This window comes from Rana temporaria, chromosome 7 (assembly GCF_905171775.1).
Source record: "Rana temporaria chromosome 7, aRanTem1.1, whole genome shotgun sequence".
Classification (NCBI taxonomy): Eukaryota; Metazoa; Chordata; class Amphibia; order Anura; family Ranidae; genus Rana; species Rana temporaria.
In genome coordinates, this window is record NC_053495.1 from 8,499,597 (window position 1) to 8,522,881 (window position 23,285).

The 23,285-nt window shown below is 45.0% G+C and overlaps 1 protein-coding gene across 1 annotated transcript; it reads left to right on the top strand.

Annotated features, from left to right (window-relative positions):
• The first annotated feature begins 367 nt into the window (after positions 1-367).
• Positions 368-21,009, top strand: LOC120946164 (DNA ligase 1-like). The gene is made up of 15 exons (XM_040360975.1): positions 368-641; positions 1,127-1,260; positions 2,380-2,457; positions 4,805-5,050; positions 5,509-5,586; positions 7,810-7,924; positions 8,418-8,677; positions 8,775-8,852; positions 10,656-10,758; positions 11,249-11,475; positions 11,967-12,044; positions 14,370-14,624; positions 17,476-17,553; positions 20,155-20,226; positions 20,691-21,009. Exons 1-14 carry the CDS (start codon positions 525-527, stop codon positions 20,192-20,194), a joined length of 1,887 nt encoding a protein of 628 aa, XP_040216909.1. The 5' UTR covers positions 368-524; the 3' UTR covers positions 20,195-20,226; positions 20,691-21,009.
• Positions 21,010-23,285: the final 2,276 nt, after the last annotated feature.

Below are 23,285 nucleotides of genomic sequence, written 5' to 3' on the forward strand. Positions count from 1 at the left end.
GTCAAGAAGGCGGTGACGTACAACACTACAACGAGCCGAGAAAAATGAAGTTCAATGATTCCGAGTATGCGTCGAATTGATTCAGAGCATGCGTGTTTTTTTTTTTTTTTATGCGTCGGTAATTGCATACAGACGATTGGAAAATCCGACAGGAACTTTTCTTGTCGGCAAAATTGAGAACCAGCTCTCAAATTTTTGTTGACGGAAATTCCGACAGAAAAAGTCAGACGGAGCCTACACACGGTCGGAATTTTTCGGAAAACAAAAAGAACTTTTCTTGTCGGAATTTCTGACCGTGTGTACGGGGCATAAGGGGATCTAACTCTTACCTACTCTATGGAAAACAAAAACAAAGTATGCTAGACATGCACCTAAGGAGGGGAAGGTATAAAGAAACACGAGGAAGATATTAACTAATGGACATCATTTTAGTAAAATATAAAGCTCATATATTCTCTGTTTTAGTTTAATTTAATCCCCAAATTTTAGCAAAACTAAATATTTTAAATGACACTTTCTCTTACATGATTCTTTGCAGAGATATGCCGCGGGAAGAGAAGGAAGAAGAGCAGAAAGAGGTCCAGAAAGAACGCCGAAGCTGCAGCTGGTGTGAAAAAGCTGGGAACAGGACGACCACAAAAGTAAGTATCCTCCAACAGGAAGGTAAAATTAGATCCTCTGCCAAGTTTTTATTGCAGTCTGTGTCCCCGCTGGAGAGATTCCCCCTTTATTTGTTCTGGTGACAATCTTAAAGCTGTCATGAAAGCAAGAGTTGGAGGTGGATCATCCAATGTTCAGGGAACTTACTAAGATGGGAATTCCCCTCACTTTCAGAGAGATTTCTTTTCACTTCCTGTTGCAGCTCCAAATCAGGAAGTAAAGGGAAATCTCCCTAACAGGAAATAGGCTACAAAAAAAAATTATGGGGTTTCAGCCTCCCCTACTCTATCCAAAACTAATAATTCACGCTGCTTCAGTTGTCCATTTGGGTTCCTATTAGGAGTTTCCGTAACCCTTCCATACCTGATAGGAAACCCAACTGCCAACCGGGAGACAAAGTAAGAAATTTAGTTCCACTTTAAAATTTGTACATCAACTTAACCGCTTTTTTTTTTTCCTTTTATAGCTTTCAATTGTGACTACCTACCACGAATCGGAGAAAATGCCACCGGAAGAGTATACGAACCCTAAGGAGGCGCCGGCTCGGAGGACGGAACTGATGAGAATTTACTTTGACACCAATGACCCAGAGGAGAGGAGGTAAGTACACCTTTTTCTATATAAATATACTTTAAGAACACAGGGCCAGATTCACAGCCAGCGGGCGCAACTTAACTTTTCTGATTTAAGTTACACCGCCGCAAATTTTCTGCCTAAGTGCTCGATCCACAAAGCACTTACCTGGAAATTTGCAGCGGTGTAACTTAAATCCGTCCGGCGCAAGGCGGGCCCAATCGAATGGGGCGAGTCCCATTTAAATTAGGCGCGCTCCCGCGCCGGACGTACTGCGCATGCTCCGTCGGGTAAATTACCCGACGTGCATTGCGCTAACTGACGTCGCAGCGACGTCATTTGCTTAGACGTTAACGTAAATGGCGTCCAGCGCCATTCACGGACGTCTTACGCAAACGACGTTGATGTTTAAATTTCGACGCGGGAACGACGGCCATACTTACCATGGCTTAAGAGAACTAGGGCTCAGCCCTAGTTTTACGCGGCGTAACTCGACGGAAACGACGTAGATTTAGATTGACGGGACGTTCGGGGATCGCCGTAAGTCTTCATTTGCATATTCTACGCCGGCCGCAATGGCATCGCCACCTAGCGACCGGCCTAGAATTGCATCCTTAAGATCCGACAGTGTAATTCAATTACACCTGTCGGATCTTAGGGCTAGCTATGTGTAACCTGATTCTATGAATCAGTCGCATAGTTAGAAACAGAGATACGACGGCGACGGCCTATCAGTAGATACGCCGTCGTATCTCGTTTGTGAATCTGGCCCACAGAGACTATGTCAATGACAATTGAAGCCGTCACATTGTCTTCCTGGAGGATTACATTTCAGTAGTAAAATATGTAACTCGTTCCTCTATGTGTTGTGAAGACACCCCCAGGTATAGAGAACAGAAATCACTGGGGGGGGCCTTTTCATGCCCCTCTGACTTTCATATTCCTCAAACTAGAGAACTGGGATTATGGAGATCCATAGGACTGATCAGTAAGCAGAGTCCTCTCCAATATCCAGTTTATAGAACTTCTATGTGACGCTTTTTACAAGTTCCTCTACTAAGTGAAAATGTTTGGAAGCCGTTATATTTATTCTTATATATGTGTAGAGCCGATATCTCATATACCTCTTTCTTCCTTTGTCATCAGGGATGCCATGAACAAAGTGGTCGCCCAAAGGATCATCAAGAAAGTTCCTTCAATATGTCCTGAGGAAATGCGCCACAGGTAAGTAAAGAATCTACTTCGTAGTCTTCTCAATAATGGAATTCTTTGGAAGAGTTTTATAATGCGGAGTTATTGCCACTTAAAAAGAAGAGCATTGAAGATATCTAGAGCCCAGCGATGTGCTTTATAAATGTGCGTTGCGCTCCGCCGGCTTCGGGAGTCTGAGAGTTGGTGGAGAACAATAAGAATAAATGGAGTTTGTGGGAGAAAAGAGAAAGCTGGGAGGAGATCCCGGTATGGAGATCTGTCAAAGTCAGGTGACCGGCTCTCCTCCAATCATAGATCTCTCTCTGCTGAGACAAGCGGAGGGAACACCATGAACCAGCGGAGGATACACAGGGTGGCCCACATTTTATAAATGAGCTGTAAAATGCGGGTTACAGTATGTGTAGCCCTACATAGTATAACGGAGAGCGAAAAAGTATTGTCCGCTCTGTTATAATGAACTCCTTAATGTTAAGAATTTTTGGATGATGAGGCTTCAGAGACCCCTCTCACTAGACTTAACCTTTTATTTCAAAGTATTTATAAAGGCAAAACAAATTTTTAGTTGGGATAGCGTAAGAAAGTGTTGGACCCTCTGCCTAGTATGTATAGCTGCCTGTGTCCCCACTGGGGTAATTCATCCCTCCATACAGGGCTGGACTGGGACAGAAATTTGGCCCTGGACTTCATTCAGACTGGCCCACTTTGACAGGTCTCTCCCATGGCAGCCGGGCAACTCCCGCACCCCCCCCCCCCAGCCACCCGCACCCCCTCTCCCCCTTCACTAGCTACTAGCCGTTCTACTTTTATCAGAGTAGAACGGCTGGTACTGGTACTCTTATAGGCAGTACCAGTGGGGAAGCTAGACATTATTTAACCCGGGGCAAAGAATCAGTTCTGTGCCCCCCCTTATGGGACAAGATTAGGCAGACGTGAGAAACTCCCAGGCCATAGCTGTTGAGTCAGCTGTCTGTCCCCTCCCCCCATGCTCCTCTGTCATCCCCTCTGGTCCTCCCCCATGCTCCTCTGTCGTCCCCTCTGGTCCTCCCCCTGCTTCTCCGTTCCCCCCCCCCCAGGTGAACGCTGCGGGGAGGGAGAGGAGGTGAGCGCTGTGGGAAGGGAGAGACAGAGGAGCGGAGGGGGGCGGCAGTCCGCTGTCACTGAAGCCGGCCCACTGAGCCATTGGCCCACCGGGAAACTCCCTGTAGTCCCAATGGCCAGTCCATCCCTGCCTCCATGTGTCCTGGTGACCATTGTCACTGAGACACAAAGTAAGGGGGGGGGGGGGGGAATCCTAAATTTTAGAGTTGTCATGACAGCAAGAGGTGAGGGAAAATCTTCCAATGGGGACAATGTGGTGACATCTGTCCAAGATGAGAATTCTCCTCACTTTAGAGAGATTTGTCATTTCCTGTAGGATCACCAAGATGGGAAGTAAAAGGAATTCTCCCTAATAGGACACAGATAGCAAAAAAAAAAAAAATGAATAGGGGAATCTAACCCTTACCTACTCTATTCAAGGCAAAGAAAAGTTTTGGCTAAACATGAACTTAAGGACGGGGAAGGTTTAAGGAAATAAAAAGACGATTTTAGCTAATGGGCATCATTTTAGTAAAATATAAAGTTTATAGATTCTCTGTTTTAGTTCACTTTGGGCCAGATTCACATAGAATCGCGGCGGCGTAACGTATCGTAGATACGTTACACCGCCGCAATTTTTCATCGCAAGTGCCTGATTCACCGAGCACTTGCGATGAAAACCTACGCCGGCGGCCTCCGGCGCAAGGCGGGCCAATTTAAATGGGCGTGTGCCATTTAAATTAGGCGCGCTCCCGCGCCGGACCTACCTCGCATCCTCTGTTTTCGAACTCCCGTCGTGCATTGCGCGCCGTGACGTCATTTTTTCGAACGGCGACGCGCGTATCGTAATTCCGTATTCCCGGACGGCTTACGCAAACGACGTTGATTTTTAAATTTTGACGCGGGAACGACGGCCATACTTTAGACAGCAATACGCTTGCTGACTAAAGTTAGGGCACCTTAAACGACGACTAACTTTGCGACGGGAAACTAGACTAGCGGCGACGTAGCGAACGCGAAAATCCGTTGTGAATCGCCGTAACTCCTAATTTGCATACCCGACGCTGGTTTACGACGCGAACTCCCCCCAGCGGCGGCCGCGGTATTGCATCCTAAGATCCGAAAGTGTAAAACAATTACACCTGTCGGATCTTCTGGCTATCTATGAATCAGTCGCATAGATAGAAACAGAGAGATACGCCGTCGTATCTCCACTGTGAATCTGGCCCTTTAATCCCAAATTTTTAAAGAAAAATATTTCACATTACAATTTCTCTTACAGGATTCCTGCCCGAGCAAGTGAGCTGGAGGCGGAAGACTTCCAGGATCTGGAGAATCGGTGTGACTGGAGCACCAATTTCAGAGAAGAGGACAAAGAAATGCAGAAAGAATCGGAGAAAAGGAAAGTGGAGGAAGAAGTGGAGGGAAAGAAAAAGGAGGAACGGAAGGTTAATGCGATGAGGGATAGAATACAGAGGATAAAACTGTATACAAAGATGACAAACACCGAGGACCCAGAGGAGAAGAGGTAAGTACACATTTTTCTTTGTAAATATATTTTAAGACCATATAGAAAACATAAATGACAATAGAAGCCGTCACATTGCCGTCATGGAGGATTACACTTCAGTAGGAAAATATATAACTCATTCATCTCCATGTCTTATAGACACCCCCAGGTATAGAGCCCAGAAATCATTGGGGGTCTTTTTCATGCCCCTCTGATTTTCATATTACAGAAATCAGAAAACTGGAATGATGGAAATCCATAAATATAACATCAGATAAAACATAGTACATATCAGATAAATGTAAAATAAAAAACATTTCCAACTCAAATATGGATTTCATGTTATTTATCATTTCTCACAAAGTTGTCATGTGACGGTTTTTACAATTCCCTGCACTCGGCAGAAATGTTTGGAAGGCGTTATATTCTTCTGTGTAGAACCGATATCTCATCTACCTTTCTTTCTTTATCACCAGGAAACTAATGCAGCAAGTGATCACCCACAGGATCATCAACAAAATTGGCGTCCCCTGCAGTGAACACAGACGCAATTCGTAAGTAGAAAATTCCTTTAGTAGTTTTATTTATTGTGGAAATCTTTGGGGGGGGGATTTAAAAAGCAGAGAAATTGCCGCTTTAAAAAAAAAAAAAAAAGCATTAATAGAGGCCAGCGATGTGCTTTATAAATGTGCGTTGCGCTCCGCCGGCTTCGGGAGTCTGAGAGTTGGTGGAGAACAATAAGAATAAATAGAGTATGCGGGAAAAAAGAGAAAGCTGGGAGGAGATCCCGGTATTGGAGATCTGTCAAAGTCAGGTGACCGGCTCTCCTCCAATCATAGGTCTCTCTCTGCCGTGATCTAGCGCGAGATACACATGGTGGCCCACATTTTATAAATGAGCTGTAAAATGCGGGTTGCGGTATGTGTAGCCCTACATAGTATAACGGAGAGCGCATAGCATTGTCCGCTCTGTTATAATGAACTTCTTAGGCCTTGTACACACGGTCGGACAAAACCGATGAAAACGGACTGAAGTTCAGTTTCATCGGTCCAAAACGAGCGTGTGTCGGCCCCATCGGTCAGCTGTCCTTCGGTCCAAAAAAAGAGAACCTGCTTTAAAATTGGACTGATGGACGCCTGACCGATAGGTTAAACCGATGGTTATTACGCAAAAGCATTGGTTCCAAACCCGCGCATGCTCAGAATCAAGTGGACGCATGCTTGGAAGCATTGAACTTCATTTTTCTCTGCACGTCGTTGTGTTTTACGTCACCGCGTTGGACCCGATCGGTTTTTGAACTGATGGTGTGTAGGCACATCAGACCATCAGTCAGCTTCATCAGTTAACAGATGAAACGGACATTCAGGCCCATATTCTCTCTAAAAATCCGCGGGCTGCGCTTAAGGCACTTACACTCCGCTGTCCCAACTTACAGGAGCAAGTGTTGTATTCCCCAAACACTTGCTCCGTAAGTTGGGACGGCGGAGTGTAAATGCCCCGGCGTAGCCTGGCGGATCTCCAAGGGGGCGGCTTGTATTCAAATTAAGTGCGCCCCCGATTCTAATGAACTGCGCATGCGCCGGGCTTCAAAAAGCCCAGTGCGCATGCTCCAGTTCTCGGCGGAAAACATCAATGACGCCGACGTGTGCGTCATTGACGTAAAGTCGTATTCAAGAACGACTTAGTAAAACGACGTACCCGACGAAAAAACACGACGCGGACCCGACGCCATCCGTAACATGGCCTACGTGGGACTTGCGGAAACTTACTCCTCATATAGCAGGAGTAAGTTTCCGCTTACGCAAACTACGTTAGCGACGGTTACGCGACGCAAACTCGTTCGGGAATCGGCGTAGACGGATCATTTGCATACGCAAATGAGTCCTTCACGTAAATGCCATCTAGAGGCGGCCGGCGTCATTAGATTTAAGATCCGCCAGTGTAAGTGACTTACAGATGGCGGATCTTAAGTGTATCTATGCGAAAATGATTCTAAGAATCAGTCGCATAGATACACGGGCCAAAAAAGGGAGATACAATGGAGTATCCTGAGATACTCCATCGTAACTTCTATGAGAATATGGCCCTCAGTCCGTTTTCATCAGTTTTGACTGATCGTGTGTACAGGGCCTTAGGGTTGAGATTTTTTCTTTCGGATGATGATGCTCCAGAGGCCTCGTCACTAGATATAACCTTCTATTTAAAAGCATATATAAAGGAAAAACTTTTTTTTTTAAGTTTATGATAGTGTGGCAAAGTGTTAGACTCTCTGCCAAGTATTTATAGCTGCCTGTGTCCCTGCTGGGGAGATTCTTCCCTCCATATATCCTGGTGACCATTGTCACTGAGACACAAAGTATGAGGGAGAATCTTACATTTTGGAGTTCCCATGACAGCAAGCGGGTTAAGGTAGAAATCTTCCAATGGGGACAATGTGGTGACATCTGCCCAAGACGAGAAATCTCCTCACTTTGGGGAGATTTTCTCTCATTTCCTGTAGCATCACCAAGATGGGAAGTAAAAGGAAAACAGCCTAATAGGACACAGAGAGCAAATAAATAACCACATAGGGGATCTAACCCTTACCTACACTATGGAAAACAAAACAAATTTTGGCTAGACATGCACCTAAGGAGGGGAAGGTATAAAGAAACACAAGGAAGATATTAACTAATCATTTTAGTAAAATATAAAGCTCATATATTCTCTGTTTTAGTTGAATTTAATCCCAACATTTTTGCAAAACTAAATATTTTAATTGACACTTTCTCTTACAGGATTCCTCGCAGAAGTAGGTTGCGGGAAGGGGAGGCAGAACAGCTGATAAAGCATCGGAGAGACATCCGTTATCGGGAATATTTGGAAAGAATTTGGAAAATCCATCCCACACCAGTAAGTATCCTCCAACAGGAAGGTAAAATTAAATCCTTTGCCAAGTTTTTATTGCAGTCTGTGTTCCCGCTGGAGAGATTCCCCCTTTATTTGTTCTGGTGACAATCCTACATTTTAGAGTTGTCATGAAAGCAAGAGTTGAAGGTGGATCATCCAATGTTCAGGGAACTTACTAAGATGGGAATTCCCCTCACTTCAGGGAGATTTCTTCTCACTTCCTGTTGCAGCTCCAAATCAGGAAGTAAAAGGGAAATCTCCCTAAAAGGAAAAAGACTACAAAAAAACATTGATGGGGTTTCAGCCTCCCCTACTCTATCCAAAACTAATAATTCACGCTGCTTCAGTTGTCCATTGGGATCCTATTAGGAGTTTCCGTAACCCTTCCATACCTGATAGGAAACCCAACGGCCAACCGAGAGACAACGTTTTGAATTTAGTTCCACTTTAAAATCTGTACATCAAGCTAAGTTTTTTTTTTTTTTTTCATTTATAGATCACCCCGGAACCGGAGGAAGTAGCCCAGCAGAAAGAGACAGAGGAAAAGGAAATGGAAAAGAAGACGCTGGAGATGGAGGAGGAAATGAAAGTGAAGGAGAAGACAAACACCCTCACTAAAGAGGAGAAAAGGAAAGTGGAGGAAGAAGTGAAGGAAAAGAAAAAGAATAAACGGAAGGTTAAAGCGATGAGGGATAGAATACAGAGGATGAAACTGTATAAAAAGATGACAGACACCGAGGACCCAGAGGAGAAGAGGTAAGTACACATTTGTCTTTGTAAATATATTTTAAGACCAGATCTATATTTCTGTGTAGAACCGATATCTCATCTACCTTTCTTTCTTTATCATCAGGAAACTAATGCAGCAAGTGATCGCCCACAGGATCATCAACAAAATTGGCGTCCCCTGCGCTGGACAAAGACGAAAATCGTAAGTAGAAATGTCCTTTAGTAGTTTTATTTATAGTGGAATTCTTTGGGGGGGTTTAAAAAGCAGAGAAATTGCAGCTTTAAAAAAACAAAAAAACAAAGCAACAGAGCCCAGCGATGTGCTTTATAAATGTGCGTTGCGCTCCGCCGGCTTCGGGAATCTGAGAGTTGGTGGAGAACAATAAGAATAAATGGAGTTTGTGGGAGAAAAGAGAACGCTGGGAGGAGATCCCGGTATGGAGATCTGTCAAAGTCAGGTGACCGGCTCTCCTCCAATCATAGGTCTCTCTCTGCTGTGCCGTGATCTAGCGCGGGATACACACGGTGGCCCACATTTTATAAATGAGCTGTAAAATGCGGGTTGCGGTATGTGTAGCCCTACATAGTATAATGGAGAGCGCATAGCATTGTCCGCTCTGTTATAATGAACTTCTTAGGCCGCGTACACACCGCGGACCGTTTTCATCGGACATGTCCGCTCGTAGATTTCGGTCTGATGGCTGTACACACCATCAAGCCGAAATCCGCGCGGACAGAGAACGCGGTGACGTGGCCGCGACAATGACGCGGCGACGTGCGCGACCCTGGAAGGTCAATGCTTCCACGCATGCGTCGAATCACTTCGAAGCATGCGAGGGCTTTCGGCCGAGCGGACATGTCCAGTAAGTCGTACAGACGACCGAACATGTCCGACGGACAGGCTTCCAGCGGACATGTTTCTTAGCATGCTAAGAAACATTTGTCTGCTGGAAACCTGTCCGATCCGCCGGACATTTGTCCGGTCGGCCGTACACACGACCGAACATGTCTGCTGAAACTGGGCCGCGGACCAGTTTCACCAGACATGTTCGGTCGTGTGTACGAGGCCTGAGGCCCCGTTCACACGTCCGAGGAACTCAACGGGCAAAACACATCGTTTTGCCCGTCGAGTTCCTTGTGAAGCCGCCGAGGATCTCGGCGAGCCAAAATTTCCCATTGAACAACGAGGAAATAGAGAACATGTTCTCTATTTCCTCGCCGAGATCCTCGTCAGCTTCCTCGGCCGAAAGTGTACACACGGCCGGGTTTCTCGGCAGAATTCAGCTCCGACCGAGTTTCTGGCTGAATTCTGCCGAGAAACTCGGTCGTGTGTACGGGGCCTTAGAGTTGAGATTTTTTCTTTCGGATGATGATGCTCCAGAGGCCTCGTCACTAGACATAACCTTCTATTTAAAAGCATATATAAAGGCAAAACTCCTTTTTTTTTTTTTAAGTTTAAGATAGCGTGGCAAAGTGTTAGACTCTCTGCCAAGTATTTATAGCTGCCTGTGTCCCTGCTGGGGAGATTCTTCTTTCCGTATGTCCTGGTGACCATTGTCACTGAGACACAAAGTATGGGGGAGAATCTTAAATTTTAGAGTTCCCATGACAGCAAGCGGGTTAAGGTAGAAATCTTCCAATGGGGACAATGTGGTGACATTTGCCCAAGACGAGGATTCTCCTCACTTTGGGGAGATTTTCTCTAATTTCCTGTAGCATCACCAAGATGGGAAGTAAAAGGAAAACAGCCCCATAGGACACAGAGAGCAAATACATAACCACATAGGGGATCTAACCCTTACCTACACTATGGAAAACAAAACAAATTTGGGCTAGACATGCACCTAAGGAGGGGAAGGTATAAAGAAACACGAGGAAGATATTAACTAATCATTTTAGTAAAATATAAAGCTCATATATTCTCTGTTTTAGTTGAATTTAATCCCAACATTTTAGCAAAACTAAATATTTTAATTGACACTTTCTCTTACATGATTCCTCGCAGAAATTTGGAGCAGGAAGAGGAGGAAGAAGAGGAGACCGTGATCCGGAGAGACGTCCGTATGTGGAACTATATGGAAAAAACTTGGAACATCCAGACCACAACAGTAAGTATCCTCCAACAGGAAGGTAAAATTAGATCCTCTGCCAAGTTTTTATTGCAGTCTGTGTCCCCCGCTGGAGAGATTCCCCCTTTACTTGTTCTGGTGACAACCCTAAATTTTAGAGTTGTCATGAAAGCAAGAGTTGAAGGTGGATCATCCAATGTTCAGGGAACTTACTAAGTTTGGGAATTCCCCTCACTTCAGGGAGATTTCTTCTCACTTCCTGTTGCAGCTCCAAATCAGGAAGTAAAAGGGAAATCTCCCTAAAAGGAAAAAGACTACAAAAAAAACATTGATGGGGGTTTCAGCCTCCCCTACTCTATCCAAAACTAATAATTCACGCTGCTTCAGTTGTCCATTGGGTTCCTATTAGGAGTTTCCGTAACCCTTCCATACCTGATAGGAAACCCAACGGCCAACCGAGAGACAACGTTTTGAATTTAGTTCCACTTAAAATCTGTACATCAAGCTAAGTTTTTTTTTCCTTCTATAGATCGCCCTGGAACCGGAGCAAATAGCCCAGCGGAAAAAGGCAAGGGCAGAGGAAAAAATGGAGAGGGAGAAATTGAATTGCCTCACTGAAGAGGAGAGAAGGAAAGTGAAGGAAGAAGCGGAGGCAAAGAGACTCCATAAAGAGAAGGTTGATGCGCTGTGGGATAGAATGATGAAGATGACACTGCGTACAAATACGAAAAGCACAGAGGACACAGAGGAGAAGAGGTAAGTACACATTTGTCTTTGTAAATATATTTTAAGACCACATAGAAAACATAAATGACAATAGAAGCCGTCACATTGCCTTCATGGAGGATTACACTTCAGTATTAAAATATATAACTCATTCATCTCCATGTCTTATAGACACCCCCAGGTACAGAGCACAGAAATCATTGGGGGGTCTTTTTCATACCCCTCTGACTTTCATATTACTGAGAAAACTGGAATTATGGAAATCCATAATAATAAATAAATAAATATAATGAACCATTAGATAAAACATAGTACATATCAGATAAATGTAAAATAAAAAACATTTACAACTCAATACACTTCCCTTTTTAAATATGGATTTTATTTTATTTTATAATTTCTCACAAAGTTGTCATGTGACGGTTTTTACAAGTCCCTGCACTCGGCAGAAATGTTTGGAAGGCGTTATATTCTTCTGTGTAGAACCGATATCTCATCTACCTTTCTTTCTTTATCCTCAGACAACAATGGCGGGAAATGGTCGCCAAAAGGACGGTCAAACAAATTTGCATCAGCTTCGATAGAGATGGAATACGTTTGTAAGTAGAACATTCCTTTAGTAGTCTTATTTATTGTGGAATTCTTGGGGGGGGGGGGGGGTGGGATTTAAAAAGCAGAGAAATTGCCGCTTCAAAAAAAAAACCCAAAGCATTAATAGAGCCCAGCGATGTGCTTTATAAATGTGCGTTGCGCTCCGCCGGCTTCGGGAGTCTGAGAGTTGGTGGAGAACAATAAGAATAAATGGAGTTTGTGGGAGAAAAGAGAAAGCTGGGAGGAGATCCCGGTATGGAGATCTGTCAAAGTCAGGTGACCGGCTCTCCTCCAATCATAGATCTCTCTCTGCTGTGCCGTGATCTAGCGCAGGATACACAGGGTGGTCCACATTTTATAAATGAGCTGTAAAATGCGGGTTGTGGTATGTGTAGCCCTACATAGTATAACGGAGAGCGCAAAGCATTGTCCGCTCTGTTATAATGAACTTCTTAGAGTTGAGATTTTTTCTTTCGGATGATGATGCTCCAGAGGCCTTGTCACTAGACATAACCTTCTATTTAAAAGCATATATAAAGGCAAAACTTTTTTTTTTTTTTTTTTGATATAGTGTGTCAAAGTGTTAGGCCCCGTACACACGACCAGTTTCCTCGGCAGAATTCAGCTTCCGACCGAGTTTCTGGCTGAATTCTGCCGAGGAAACTGGTCGTGTGTACACTTTCGGCCGAGGAAGCCGACGAGGAGCTCGACGAGGAAATAGAGAACATGTTCTCTATTTCCTCGTTGTTCTATGGGAGCTCTCGTCCCGCCGAGCTCCTCGGCGGTTTCAGGGCTGAACTGGCCGAGGAACTCGATGTGTTTGGCACGTCGAGTTCCTCGGCCGTGTGTACGAGGCCTTAGACTCTCTGCCAAGTATTTATAGCTGCCTGTGTCCCTGCTGGGGAGATTCTTCCCTCCATATGTCCTGGTGACCATTGTCACTGAGACACAAAGTATGGGGGGAATCCTAAATTTTAGAGTTGTCTTGACAGCGAGAGGTGAGGGAAAATCTTCCAATGGGGACAATGTGGTGACATCTGCCCAAGACGAGGATTGTCCTCAGTTTGGGGAGATTTACTCTCATTTCCTGTAGCATCACCAAGATGGGAAGTAAAAGGAAAACAGCCTAATGCCACGTACACACGGTCCGAATTTTCGATATTCGAAAATTAGAAAATCCAAAATTTCGCAAACTCGAAATTCGGAAATGAGAAAATGAGAAAATTTGGAGATTATAAAATCCCCAAATAATGCTACGTACACGCAGTCGGAATTTCCGACAACAAATGTTCGACCGTGTGTAGGCTCCATCGGACATTTGCTGTCGGAATTTCCGACAACATATGATTGAGAGCAGGTTCTCTATTTTTCCGAGTTCTTGTCGGAAATTTCCCGACCATGTGTAGCCATTTCCGATGCACAAAAGTGCTGCTCGTGCTCGGAATCAATTAGACGCATGCTTGGAATCAATTAGACGCAATGCTCGGAATCATTGTGCTTCATATTTCTTGGCTCGCCGCAGTGTTGTATGTCTCCACGTTCTTTACCATCGGAATTTCCGAGCAACTTTTGTGCATGACAAGTGTGAGCCAACATCCGTCGGAATAAACAACCACGGTTTTGTTGTCAGAAATTCCGGCATAATAGGACACAGACAGCAAATAAATAACCACATAGGGAATCTAACCCTTACCTACTCTATTCAAATCAAAGAAAAGTTTTGGTTAGACGTGCATTAAAGGAGGTGAAGGTATAAAAAACAGGGCTGATCCTAGGCAGGTGCATGGGGTGCAGTGCACCCAGGCACCACAGAGGTGGGGGCACTGAAGAGCCAGAGTGCTCTCCTCCCTCCTCCTCCTCTCCTTGTCCGTGTCCAGAGGCGGCTCTCTCCACCGGTCACCGCCGCCACCACTGTGTTTCCTGCCCAAGCCCCCCCTCCCTCCTCCTGTCAGAGGAGGAGAGCAAAGCAGCGGCTGTCTCTGTGTGGAGAGAGACCAGCCGTGCAGTGATGTTGCTGGGGGGGTGGTCCGCACCTGACGTGTTCTCCTTGTCTGTGTTAGGGGAGCATCTCGTGTTTGAGTCGTTGCCATAGAAACATTTGTAAAGGGGGAGGAGTTGGTAATATGACCACGCCCATGTGGGGGCACCAGAAACATTTCTGCACCCAGGCGTCTGTGTCTCTAGGATCTGCCCTGTAAAGAAACATGAGGGAGATCTGAACGAATGGACATCATTTTAGTAAAATATAAAGCTTGTATATTCTCTGTTTTAGTTTAATTTCATCCCAAAGTTTTAGCAACACAAAATTATTTTAATTAAACTTTCTCTTACAGCATAGTGGTGGAGGAAGAGAAGAAAGAAGAACCAGAAGTGCAGAAGGAGGAGAAGCCAGAGATGGAAGTGAAAGTGAAAAAGCAGAAGGAAAAGGTGGAGAGGATAAACACTTTCACTGAAGAGTACAGCACTCCGAAGAAAGAACTGAAAGAAAGGAGAAAGATGGAAAGAAAGATTGCAATGATGAGCAATGAAAGGCAAAGGATGCAAATGATAAGAACAATGGCAAGGGTGGAGGACCCAGAAGAGAGGAGGTAAGTACACATTTTCCTCTGTAAATATACAGATTTTTTATAATTTTTTTTTTATAAAACTGCATGGTGCAAAATCTGGTGCAGCTCTGCATAGGAACCAATCAGCTTCCAGGTTTTAGTGTCAAAGCTTCATTGAACAAGCTGAAGTTAAAAGCTGATTGGCTGCCATGCACAACTGCACCAGATTCTGAGTGCTCCAATTTTAGTAAATCTCCCCCCCCCCATTGCATTGTAAGGCCATATAGAATACGTAAATGTCAACTGAAGCCGTCAAATTGCCTTCATGAAGGATTACACTTCAGAAGTAAAATATGTAACTTGTTTTCCCTTCTTTTTTTTTTTTTTATAATTGCTTCTTTTCTTTATTTTTTCTTCCAAATTATACCACATACACAAAAAAAAATAACAGTAACAAAAGAAACTATAAGAAGACATATCAATACATTAAAAAAAAAACCTTCATACATTACATTACCCCCCCCATGAGCACCATCAGCCTCCCCCTCCCCCTCCTCCAGTCCCCCCCGTACCGCCCCCCACCTACAAGAGGCAGGGTGGGACGCCAGGGAGGGAAAGAGAGAGGAGGGGGAAAAGGAAAGAGGAAGAGAAAGAGCGCAAAAAAAAAAAGAGGAAAGAAAAAAAAAAAACCTTCCCCTCCCCTTCCTCCCCCGTGACCCCCTAGATCCCATCACCTTATGACCTCCCTATGGCACAAAAAGGAGGAACGCAACCCCACCCAAAAAAATAATAATAAATAAATAAAAAAAAAAATGTAACTCGTTCATCGGCGTGTCATCTAGACACACCCCCAGGTATAGAGAACAGAAATCATCGGGGGACCTTTTCATGCCCCTCTGACTTTCAGAAAACTCAAACTAGAGAACTGGAATGATGGAAATCCATAGAACCGATCGATAAACAGAGTCCCCTCCCTTTCCTGATCAGAGGCAGATTGTGATTGGTTTGTACCTATGTGAGAGGCTTTGGGTAGAGTTTGCCCAGACTGTTGATAAATTTTAAATTATAAAAAAAAAAAGATAGGCCCATATTCTCTGTAAATGTCCGCGGGCGGCGCGTAAGGCATTTACACTCCGCCGCCCCAAACTACAGGAGCAAGTGCTGTATTCCCCAAACACTTGCTCCGTAGTTTGGGGGGGGGCGGAGTGTAAATGGCCCGGCGTAGCCACGCGTATCTTCAAGAGGGCGGCTTCTATTCAAATTAAGCGCGCCCCCGATTCTAAGTAACTGCGCATGCGCCGGGCTTAAAAAAAGCCCAGTGCGCATGCTCCAGTTCTCGGCGGAAAACGTCAATGACGCCGACGTGTGCGTCATTGACGTAAAGTCGTATTCAAGAACGACTTAGGGAAACGACGTAGCCGACGGAAAAACACGACGCAGACCCGACGCTATCCGTAACATGGCCTACGTGGGACATGCGGAAACTTACTACTCATATAGCAGGAGTAAGTTTCGGCTTACGCAAACGACGTTAGCGACGGGTACGCGACGCGAAATCGTTCGGGAATCGGCGTAGCAGGCTCATTTCCATAAACAAATGAGACCTTCACGTAAATGCCATCTAGCGGCGGGCGGCGTAATTACATTTAAGATCCGACAGTGTAAGTGACTTACACATGGCGGATCTTAAGTGTATCTATGCGAAAATGATTCTAAGAATCAGTCGCATAGATACACGGGCCAAAAAAGAGAGATACGATGGAGTATCCTGAGATACTCCATCGTAACTTCTATGAGAATATGGGCCATATATAGCAATGTGCTTCTTGAGGGTTAATTACGGAATATTCTGCATACATTTTTTGTATTCCCAAATCCAGGCAGCAGATGGAGCTCTGGACCCATTTTTGTATTATTTCTAGGCTGGCGTTGCTTTCTTTGCTGAAATCAGCCTGTTTGCAGAACTTAAACTCTTAAAGCAAAGTTCCACCCTAAAAATGGAACTTCCACTTTTCGGACCGCCACCCCTCCCCCCACCCCCCGGTGTCATATTTGGCACCTTTCAGGGGGGAGCAAATGTCGGTCTAATACAGGTATTTTCTCCCACTTCCGGGCATAGATTGCCACAGAATCGCGGCGATCTACGCCATGTCTGGCCCCTCCTCCGTTGTCCCCCCCCCCCCGCTGTCTTCTGGGAGACAGGTCCCAGGAGACAGCAGCAGGGACCAGTAAGATCCCGCATGCGCAGTAGGGAACCAGGCTGTAAAGCCGCAAGGCTTCACTTCCTGATTCCCTTACCGAAGATGGCGGCGCCTCCACCCGGGAGCTTTGCGACAGATCGGCTTCGGGTGAGGACACTGCAGGGCGCCCTGGACAGGTAAGTGTCCTAATATTAAAAGTCAGCAGCTACAGTATTTGTAGCTGCTGACTTTTAATATTTATTTTTTTGGGGGCGGAACTCCGCTTTGAGATTGATTTTCCAAATGTAAGCAAATAAGTAATAACACCTGCTCTGTTTGAATAAGTCATTTTAATCAGAGAGAGATAGTATAAAAGTAATCGGCTACTGCTGTACTCTTCTACTAGAAAACCTATAAAGCTCTGTCACCGGACACCCTGCGTTATATATATATAATTTTTTTTAAACAGGTATTTTTTTACGTAGTAAAATAAATATAATTAAAACATTAAAAAAAATTATACAAACTATAAAATAAACCCCAAAATATTATACTTCCCTTTAAATATACATTTCATGTTATTTATTATTTCTCACAAAGTTGTCATGTGACGGTTCTTACAATTTCCTGCACTCGGCAGAAATGTTTGGAAGGCGTTCTATTCTTCTGTGTAGAACCGATATCTCATATACCTTTCTTTTCTTTATCATCAGGAAACTAATGCAGCAAGTGATCGCCCACAGGATCATCAACAAAATTAGCGTCCCCCGCACTGGACAAAGACGCAATTGGTAAGTAGGAAATTCCTTTAGTAGTTTTATTTATAGTGGAATTCTTTGGGGGGGGATTTATAAAGATATTGCCGCTTTTAAAAAAAAAAGCATTAATGGAGCCCAGCGATGTGCTTTATAAATGTGCGTTGCGCCCCGGCTTCGGGAGTCTGATGCTTCGTACACACGACCAGGATTCCCGGCGGTAAAAAGTCCGCTGGGAATCCCGGGGGGGGGGGGGGGGGACGGGGGACTTGCTCGGTAACTTTCCCCCTGTACACACCAGAGGTGCGGTGAGAGCTTTGGCCGGGAATCCCGCCCGTGTGTATGCTCCATCGCATTGTTTCCCATAGGAAAACTGCTGAGAAAAAGACCGCCGGGAAAACTGCGATGGAGCATATACACGGCTGGTTTTCCCGACCAAAAGCTGTCATGGCGGGAAAACTGGTCGTGTGTATGAGGCATTAGAGTTGGTGGAGAACAACAAGAATAAATGGAGTTTGTGGGAGAAAAGAGAAAGCTGGGAGGAGATCCCGGTATGGAGATCTGTCAAAGTCAGGCGACCGGCTCTCCTCCAATCATAGATCTCTCTCTGCTGTGCCGTGATCTAGCGCGGGATACACAGGGTGGCCCACATTTTATAAATGAGCTGTAAAATGCGGGTTGCGGTATGTGTAGCCCTACATAGTATAACGGAGAGCGCATAGCATTGTCCGCTCTGTTATAATGAACTTCTAAGGCCCCATACACACGGGAGGATTTATCCACGGATACGGTCCAGCGGACCGTTTCCACGGATAAATCCTCTCGAGGATTTCCGCGGATTTCTATGCGATGGAGTGTACACACCATCGCATTGAAATCCGCGCCGAAATCCTCTGGCGATGACGTGTCGCGCCGTCGCCGTGATTATGACGCGGCGACGTGCGCGACGCTGTCATATAAGGAATTCCACGCATGCGTCGAATCATTACGACGCATGCGGGGGATCCCTTCGGACGGATGGATCCGGTGAGTCTGTACAGACCAGCGGATCCATCCGTTGGGATGGATTCCAGCAGATAGATTTGTTTAGCATGTCAGCAAATATTCGATCTGCTGGAATCCATCCCAGGGGAGAAATATCCGCGGAAACAGATCCGCTGGAGTGTACACACCATAGGATCTATCCGCTGAAACCCATTCGCTGGGATTTTTCAGCAGATGGATTCTATGGTGTGTACGGGGCCTTAGAGTTGAGATTTTTTCTTTCGGATGATGATGCTCCAGAGGCCTCATCACTAGATATAACCTTCCATTTAAAAGCATATATAAAGGAAAAACTCTTTTTTTTTTTAAGTTTGATATAGCGTGGCAAAGTGTTAGACTCTCTGCCAAGTATTTATAGCTGCCTGTGTCCCTGCTGGGGAGATTCTTCCCTCCGTATGTCCTGGTGACCATTGTCACTGAGACACGAAGTAAGGGGGGATCCTAAATTTTAGAGTTGTCATGACAGCGAGAGGTGAGGGAAAATCTTCCAATGGGGACAATGTGGTGACATCTGCCCAAGACGAGGATTCTCCTCACTTTGGGGAGATTTTCTCTCATTTCCTGTAGCATCACCAAGATGGGAAGTAAAAGGAAAACAGCCTAATAGGACACAGAGAGCAAATAAATAACCACATAGGGGATCTAACCCTTACCTACACTATTGAAAACAAAAAAATATTGGCCCAGATTCAAGTAGAATTGCGCAATATTTGCGGGGGATCAGGGCAACGATTTTGCCCTGCGCCCCCGCAAATATTTTGCGCTGCCCTCGATTCACAGAGCAGTAGCTCCGTGAATTGCGAGGGCGCGCCGGCAAATTTGCCCGGCGTAAGCGTGCGCAATTTAAACGATCCCGCCGGGGGCGGGAATCATTTAAATTAGGCACGCTCCCGCGCCGAGCGTACAGCGCATGCTCCGTTGGGAAACTTTCCCGACGTGCATTGCGGCAAATGACATCGCAAGGACGTCATTTGCTTCTAAGTGAACGTGAATGGCGTCCAGCGCCATTCACGTTTCACTTACGCAAACGCCGTGAAATTGAAATTTCACGGCGCGGGAAGGCCGGCTATACTTTAGCATTGGCTGCCCCTACTATTAGAAGGGGCAGCCTTGCGCTAAAAGTAGCCGTACGGAAACTCCGTACCTGGCTTGCGCGGGGCCCGCGCAAGCTTGTGAATCAGTGGTAGTATGCAATTTGCATACTACACGCTGATACACAATGGGAGCGCCCCCTAACGGCCCCCGCAAGAATGCAGCCTAAAATCTGCGAGGCATAAGAGCCTTATGCCGCGCAGATTTTAGCCTGCAGTCGGTGTAACGAGTTTCCTGAATCAGGAGCACTCGTTACACCGGAGCAAGTAAGCAATTGCGCTGCATAACCTATGGTTGCGCGGGCGCAAGTGCTTCTTGAATCTGGGCCATTGTGCTAGACATGCACCTAAGGAGGGGAAGGTATAAAGAAACACGAGGAAGATATTAAATAATGGACATCATTTTAGTAAAATATAAAGCTCATATATTCTCTGTTTTAATTTAATTTAATCCCAAAATTTTAGCAAAACAAAATATTTTAAATTACACTTTCTCTTACAGGATTCTTTGCAGAGATATGCCGCGGGAAGAGGAGGAATAAGAGCAGAAAGAGGCTGCAGCACGACCACAACAGTAAGTATCCTCCAACAGGAAGGTAAAATTTGATCCCCTGTCATTTTTTATTGCAGTCGGTGTCCCCGCTGGGGAGATTCCCCCCTTTATTTGTTCTGGTGACAATCCTAAATTTTAGAGTTGTCATGAGAACAAAAGTTGAAGGTGGATCATCCAATGTTCTGGGAAATGCAGTCCAAGATGGGAATTCCCCTCAATGTAGGGAGATTTCTTCTCACTTCCTGTTGAATCTCCAGTTCAGGAAGTAAAGAGAAATCTCCTTGGCAGGGACGAGACTTAATAGGGGGTTTAAGCCTTCCCTGTTCTATCCAAAATAATGCTGCTTCATTTGTCCATTGGGTTCCTATTAGGAGATGCCCTGCTCCCTCCACACCTGATTGGATACCAACCGACAAACAAAGTTTTGAATGTAATTCCACTTTAATATCTGTACATCAACCTAACTTCTTTTTTTCCTTTTATAGATTCCATCACGGATGTAAAGAAGAGCAGAAGAAGGAGCCGGAGGACATGAAGGGGAAAAAGGAGATGCTGCTGCAAGATACTAATGTATATGTAGCGAAACATATTGGGCGGAGTCTCAATTTGTGACGTCAGTTAAAAAAAACTGTAAAAAAACAGCACAAATAGCATCTTTTGGGGGAAAGATGCTATGTGTAGCAAAATGCATGTGCTGTTTTTACTGCTTTTTTAACTGTTGTTACAAACTTAGACTCCGCCATATGCTTTTCTCTACAAATAGCATCTTCAGGGGGGAAAATGGTGTATGTAGCGAAACATACAGGGTGGAGTATAAATTTGTGATGCCAGTTAAAATGATATAAAAACAGCACATAAGTGAATCACGGGCGGTGCCAGTAGAGGGACAGGCTGCTTCAAGGTTCACAAAGCATGATGACGTCATGAACGTAGACTCCGCCCTGCGCAGCTTGCTACAAATAGCATCTTTGGGGGAAGATGCTTGATGTAGCAAAACGCGTAGGGAGAAGTATCAATTTGTGACGCCATCACGCTCTGTGAACCCTGGAATCGGCCGCCCCTCTACTGGGACCGCCCGCGATTCACTTTTGTGCTGTTTTTACAGCTTTATTAACTGACGTCACAAATTTATACTCCACCCTATATGTTTCTTGCCCCCCCTCACCGAAGATGCTATTCTAGGTAGACAGCTTGGCATGTTCGCCCTGGGTTCAGGCATGTAAACGCTGAACATTTAGGCGTTCTATGTGGATGAACATGACAGCTTCCAGTTGCCAATGGTTGCTAGGGAAGCAGTAGTTGTTTGCACCCAATGCTTCCCTAGCGACCATTGACAGACCATCGTCTGAACAATAAAAAAAGAACATTACATGTATGCCCAACATTAGAAGAGTGGGTGGATGTGTGGCGGAAGATTCTAATGGTGGGCATACTATACACTTTTTCTGGCAGAGGTTTTTTTCATCTGTGTTATTTCTAACTGTTGTTACCTTGCAGAATGCCAATCAGCTGCAGCACTGATCTGTGTATTATGACAGCAGCAGGATGCTGCTCTTAGAATACATACGTCGGTGCCTGCAGCGCTATATTTCTCCAATCACAGGTAAAAAAAAGCATTAGGAGCGTGGGGTGGTCAGCGGGCGGTAGCTCCTATGCTTCTTTTTACTTTTTTTCTGGCAGATATTTCTTCATCCACATTGATCGATGTGAATGGAGGAATCTGGCTTAACTAAAAAAAGAGCTTTTCATGTATGCTTAACATTAGGAGTGCAGCAGAAACTCAGGGGCGACCAGGTTGTGTAACCATAAAATGTCCATCCGCAAGGGGATTAGAAGCAAAATCCAGCAGGAGCGCCAGAGTATAAAAGAGAAGAGAGGCGCCTCTAAGTGTAGCAATATGGTTACATTTAATGAAGGTACAACATTTAGAAACTTGCATCTAAGTATGCAGGCAACCGGGGTAAAGCTGTCCACATACACTGTCCTCTGCAATGCCGGCTCTCACCTCTGTCAATCTGCAATGGTGACCGGGAAGACTACCCTGCAGTAGAGCGATCTGAAAGCGAGGCTTGAAGAGCTCATGGAAGGGATGACGTCGATGGCGGTGTGGAGGATGGTCTATGTGGACAGATTTATGCCTGCATACTTAGATGTGAGTTGCTAAATGTTGTACCTTCATTAAATGTAACCATATTGCTACACTTAGAGGCGCCTCTCTTCTCTTTTATACTCAGTTGTGACATGGCGCTACTTGTATATCAAGGTAACTTTTATTTAAAAACTTTGCCTGCCTTGCAAAATGCTCTCAAACCAAGGTTTTACTATATATATATATATTGTCCACGCCAACAACACTACACACGGTCGCTCTATAAGCAGCCTTATATAGTGTGGGGGGCGTGGACTTAGTCCCCCCTGAGCCATGATTGGCCGAAAGGCACCCTGCCGGGAGGACCGAGATTTTTTGACAGAAGGCAAGAAGAACTTCTGAACTGCAGATGAGTTTGGCTACATGCAAAAACAGGACTAACGTTTATTTACTGACACACACTGGACAACATACACCGACCGGCATGCACTGACCGACACTAACAGAGGACGTCCAGATGTATATAAACTGACCGCTCCATGCTTTGGAGAGATGCACACAGACGGACAACCCAATTAGGAGAGAGTAGATGGCACACACAGATTATAGGATGAGGCCGTACTACAAACATACACCCAACATTAGAGAAAAGGATGACTAGCATCCAGTAGGGTAGCTTAGTGTAGTCAGTGTAGGTCCTGCCCTAGAAGAGTCTACCTTGCCGTGGTGGGCAGGCTTGGAATCTCTTGGTCTCTTGGAATCTCTTGATCTCTTGTCAGCGAATGGGCGAGAGGATCACTAGATCTTCACTTCTGGCCAATTGATTTTACTAAAGGACTCTTGGTTTACTCAGAGTATATATAGTTGGAAAAGGAAACAATGTGTATAGATCCATAATTCTACTTTCATAAAACACACAATACAAATTTGGTATATTTACATTTGAATTGCTTCCTCTTTTACTTAATCCTTTTATGACTCAGGGGGGGGG

Coding starts and splice junctions, on each gene's coding strand:
- LOC120946164 (XM_040360975.1), top strand. CDS start 525: ATGATTCTTTGCAGAGATATGCCGCGGGAAGAGAAGGAAGAAGAGCAG. Junction 1,261..2,379: donor AATGACCCAGAGGAGAGGAG/GTAAGTACACCT, acceptor CTTTGTCATCAG/GGATGCCATGAACAAAGTGG. Junction 5,051..5,508: donor GAGGACCCAGAGGAGAAGAG/GTAAGTACACAT, acceptor CTTTATCACCAG/GAAACTAATGCAGCAAGTGA.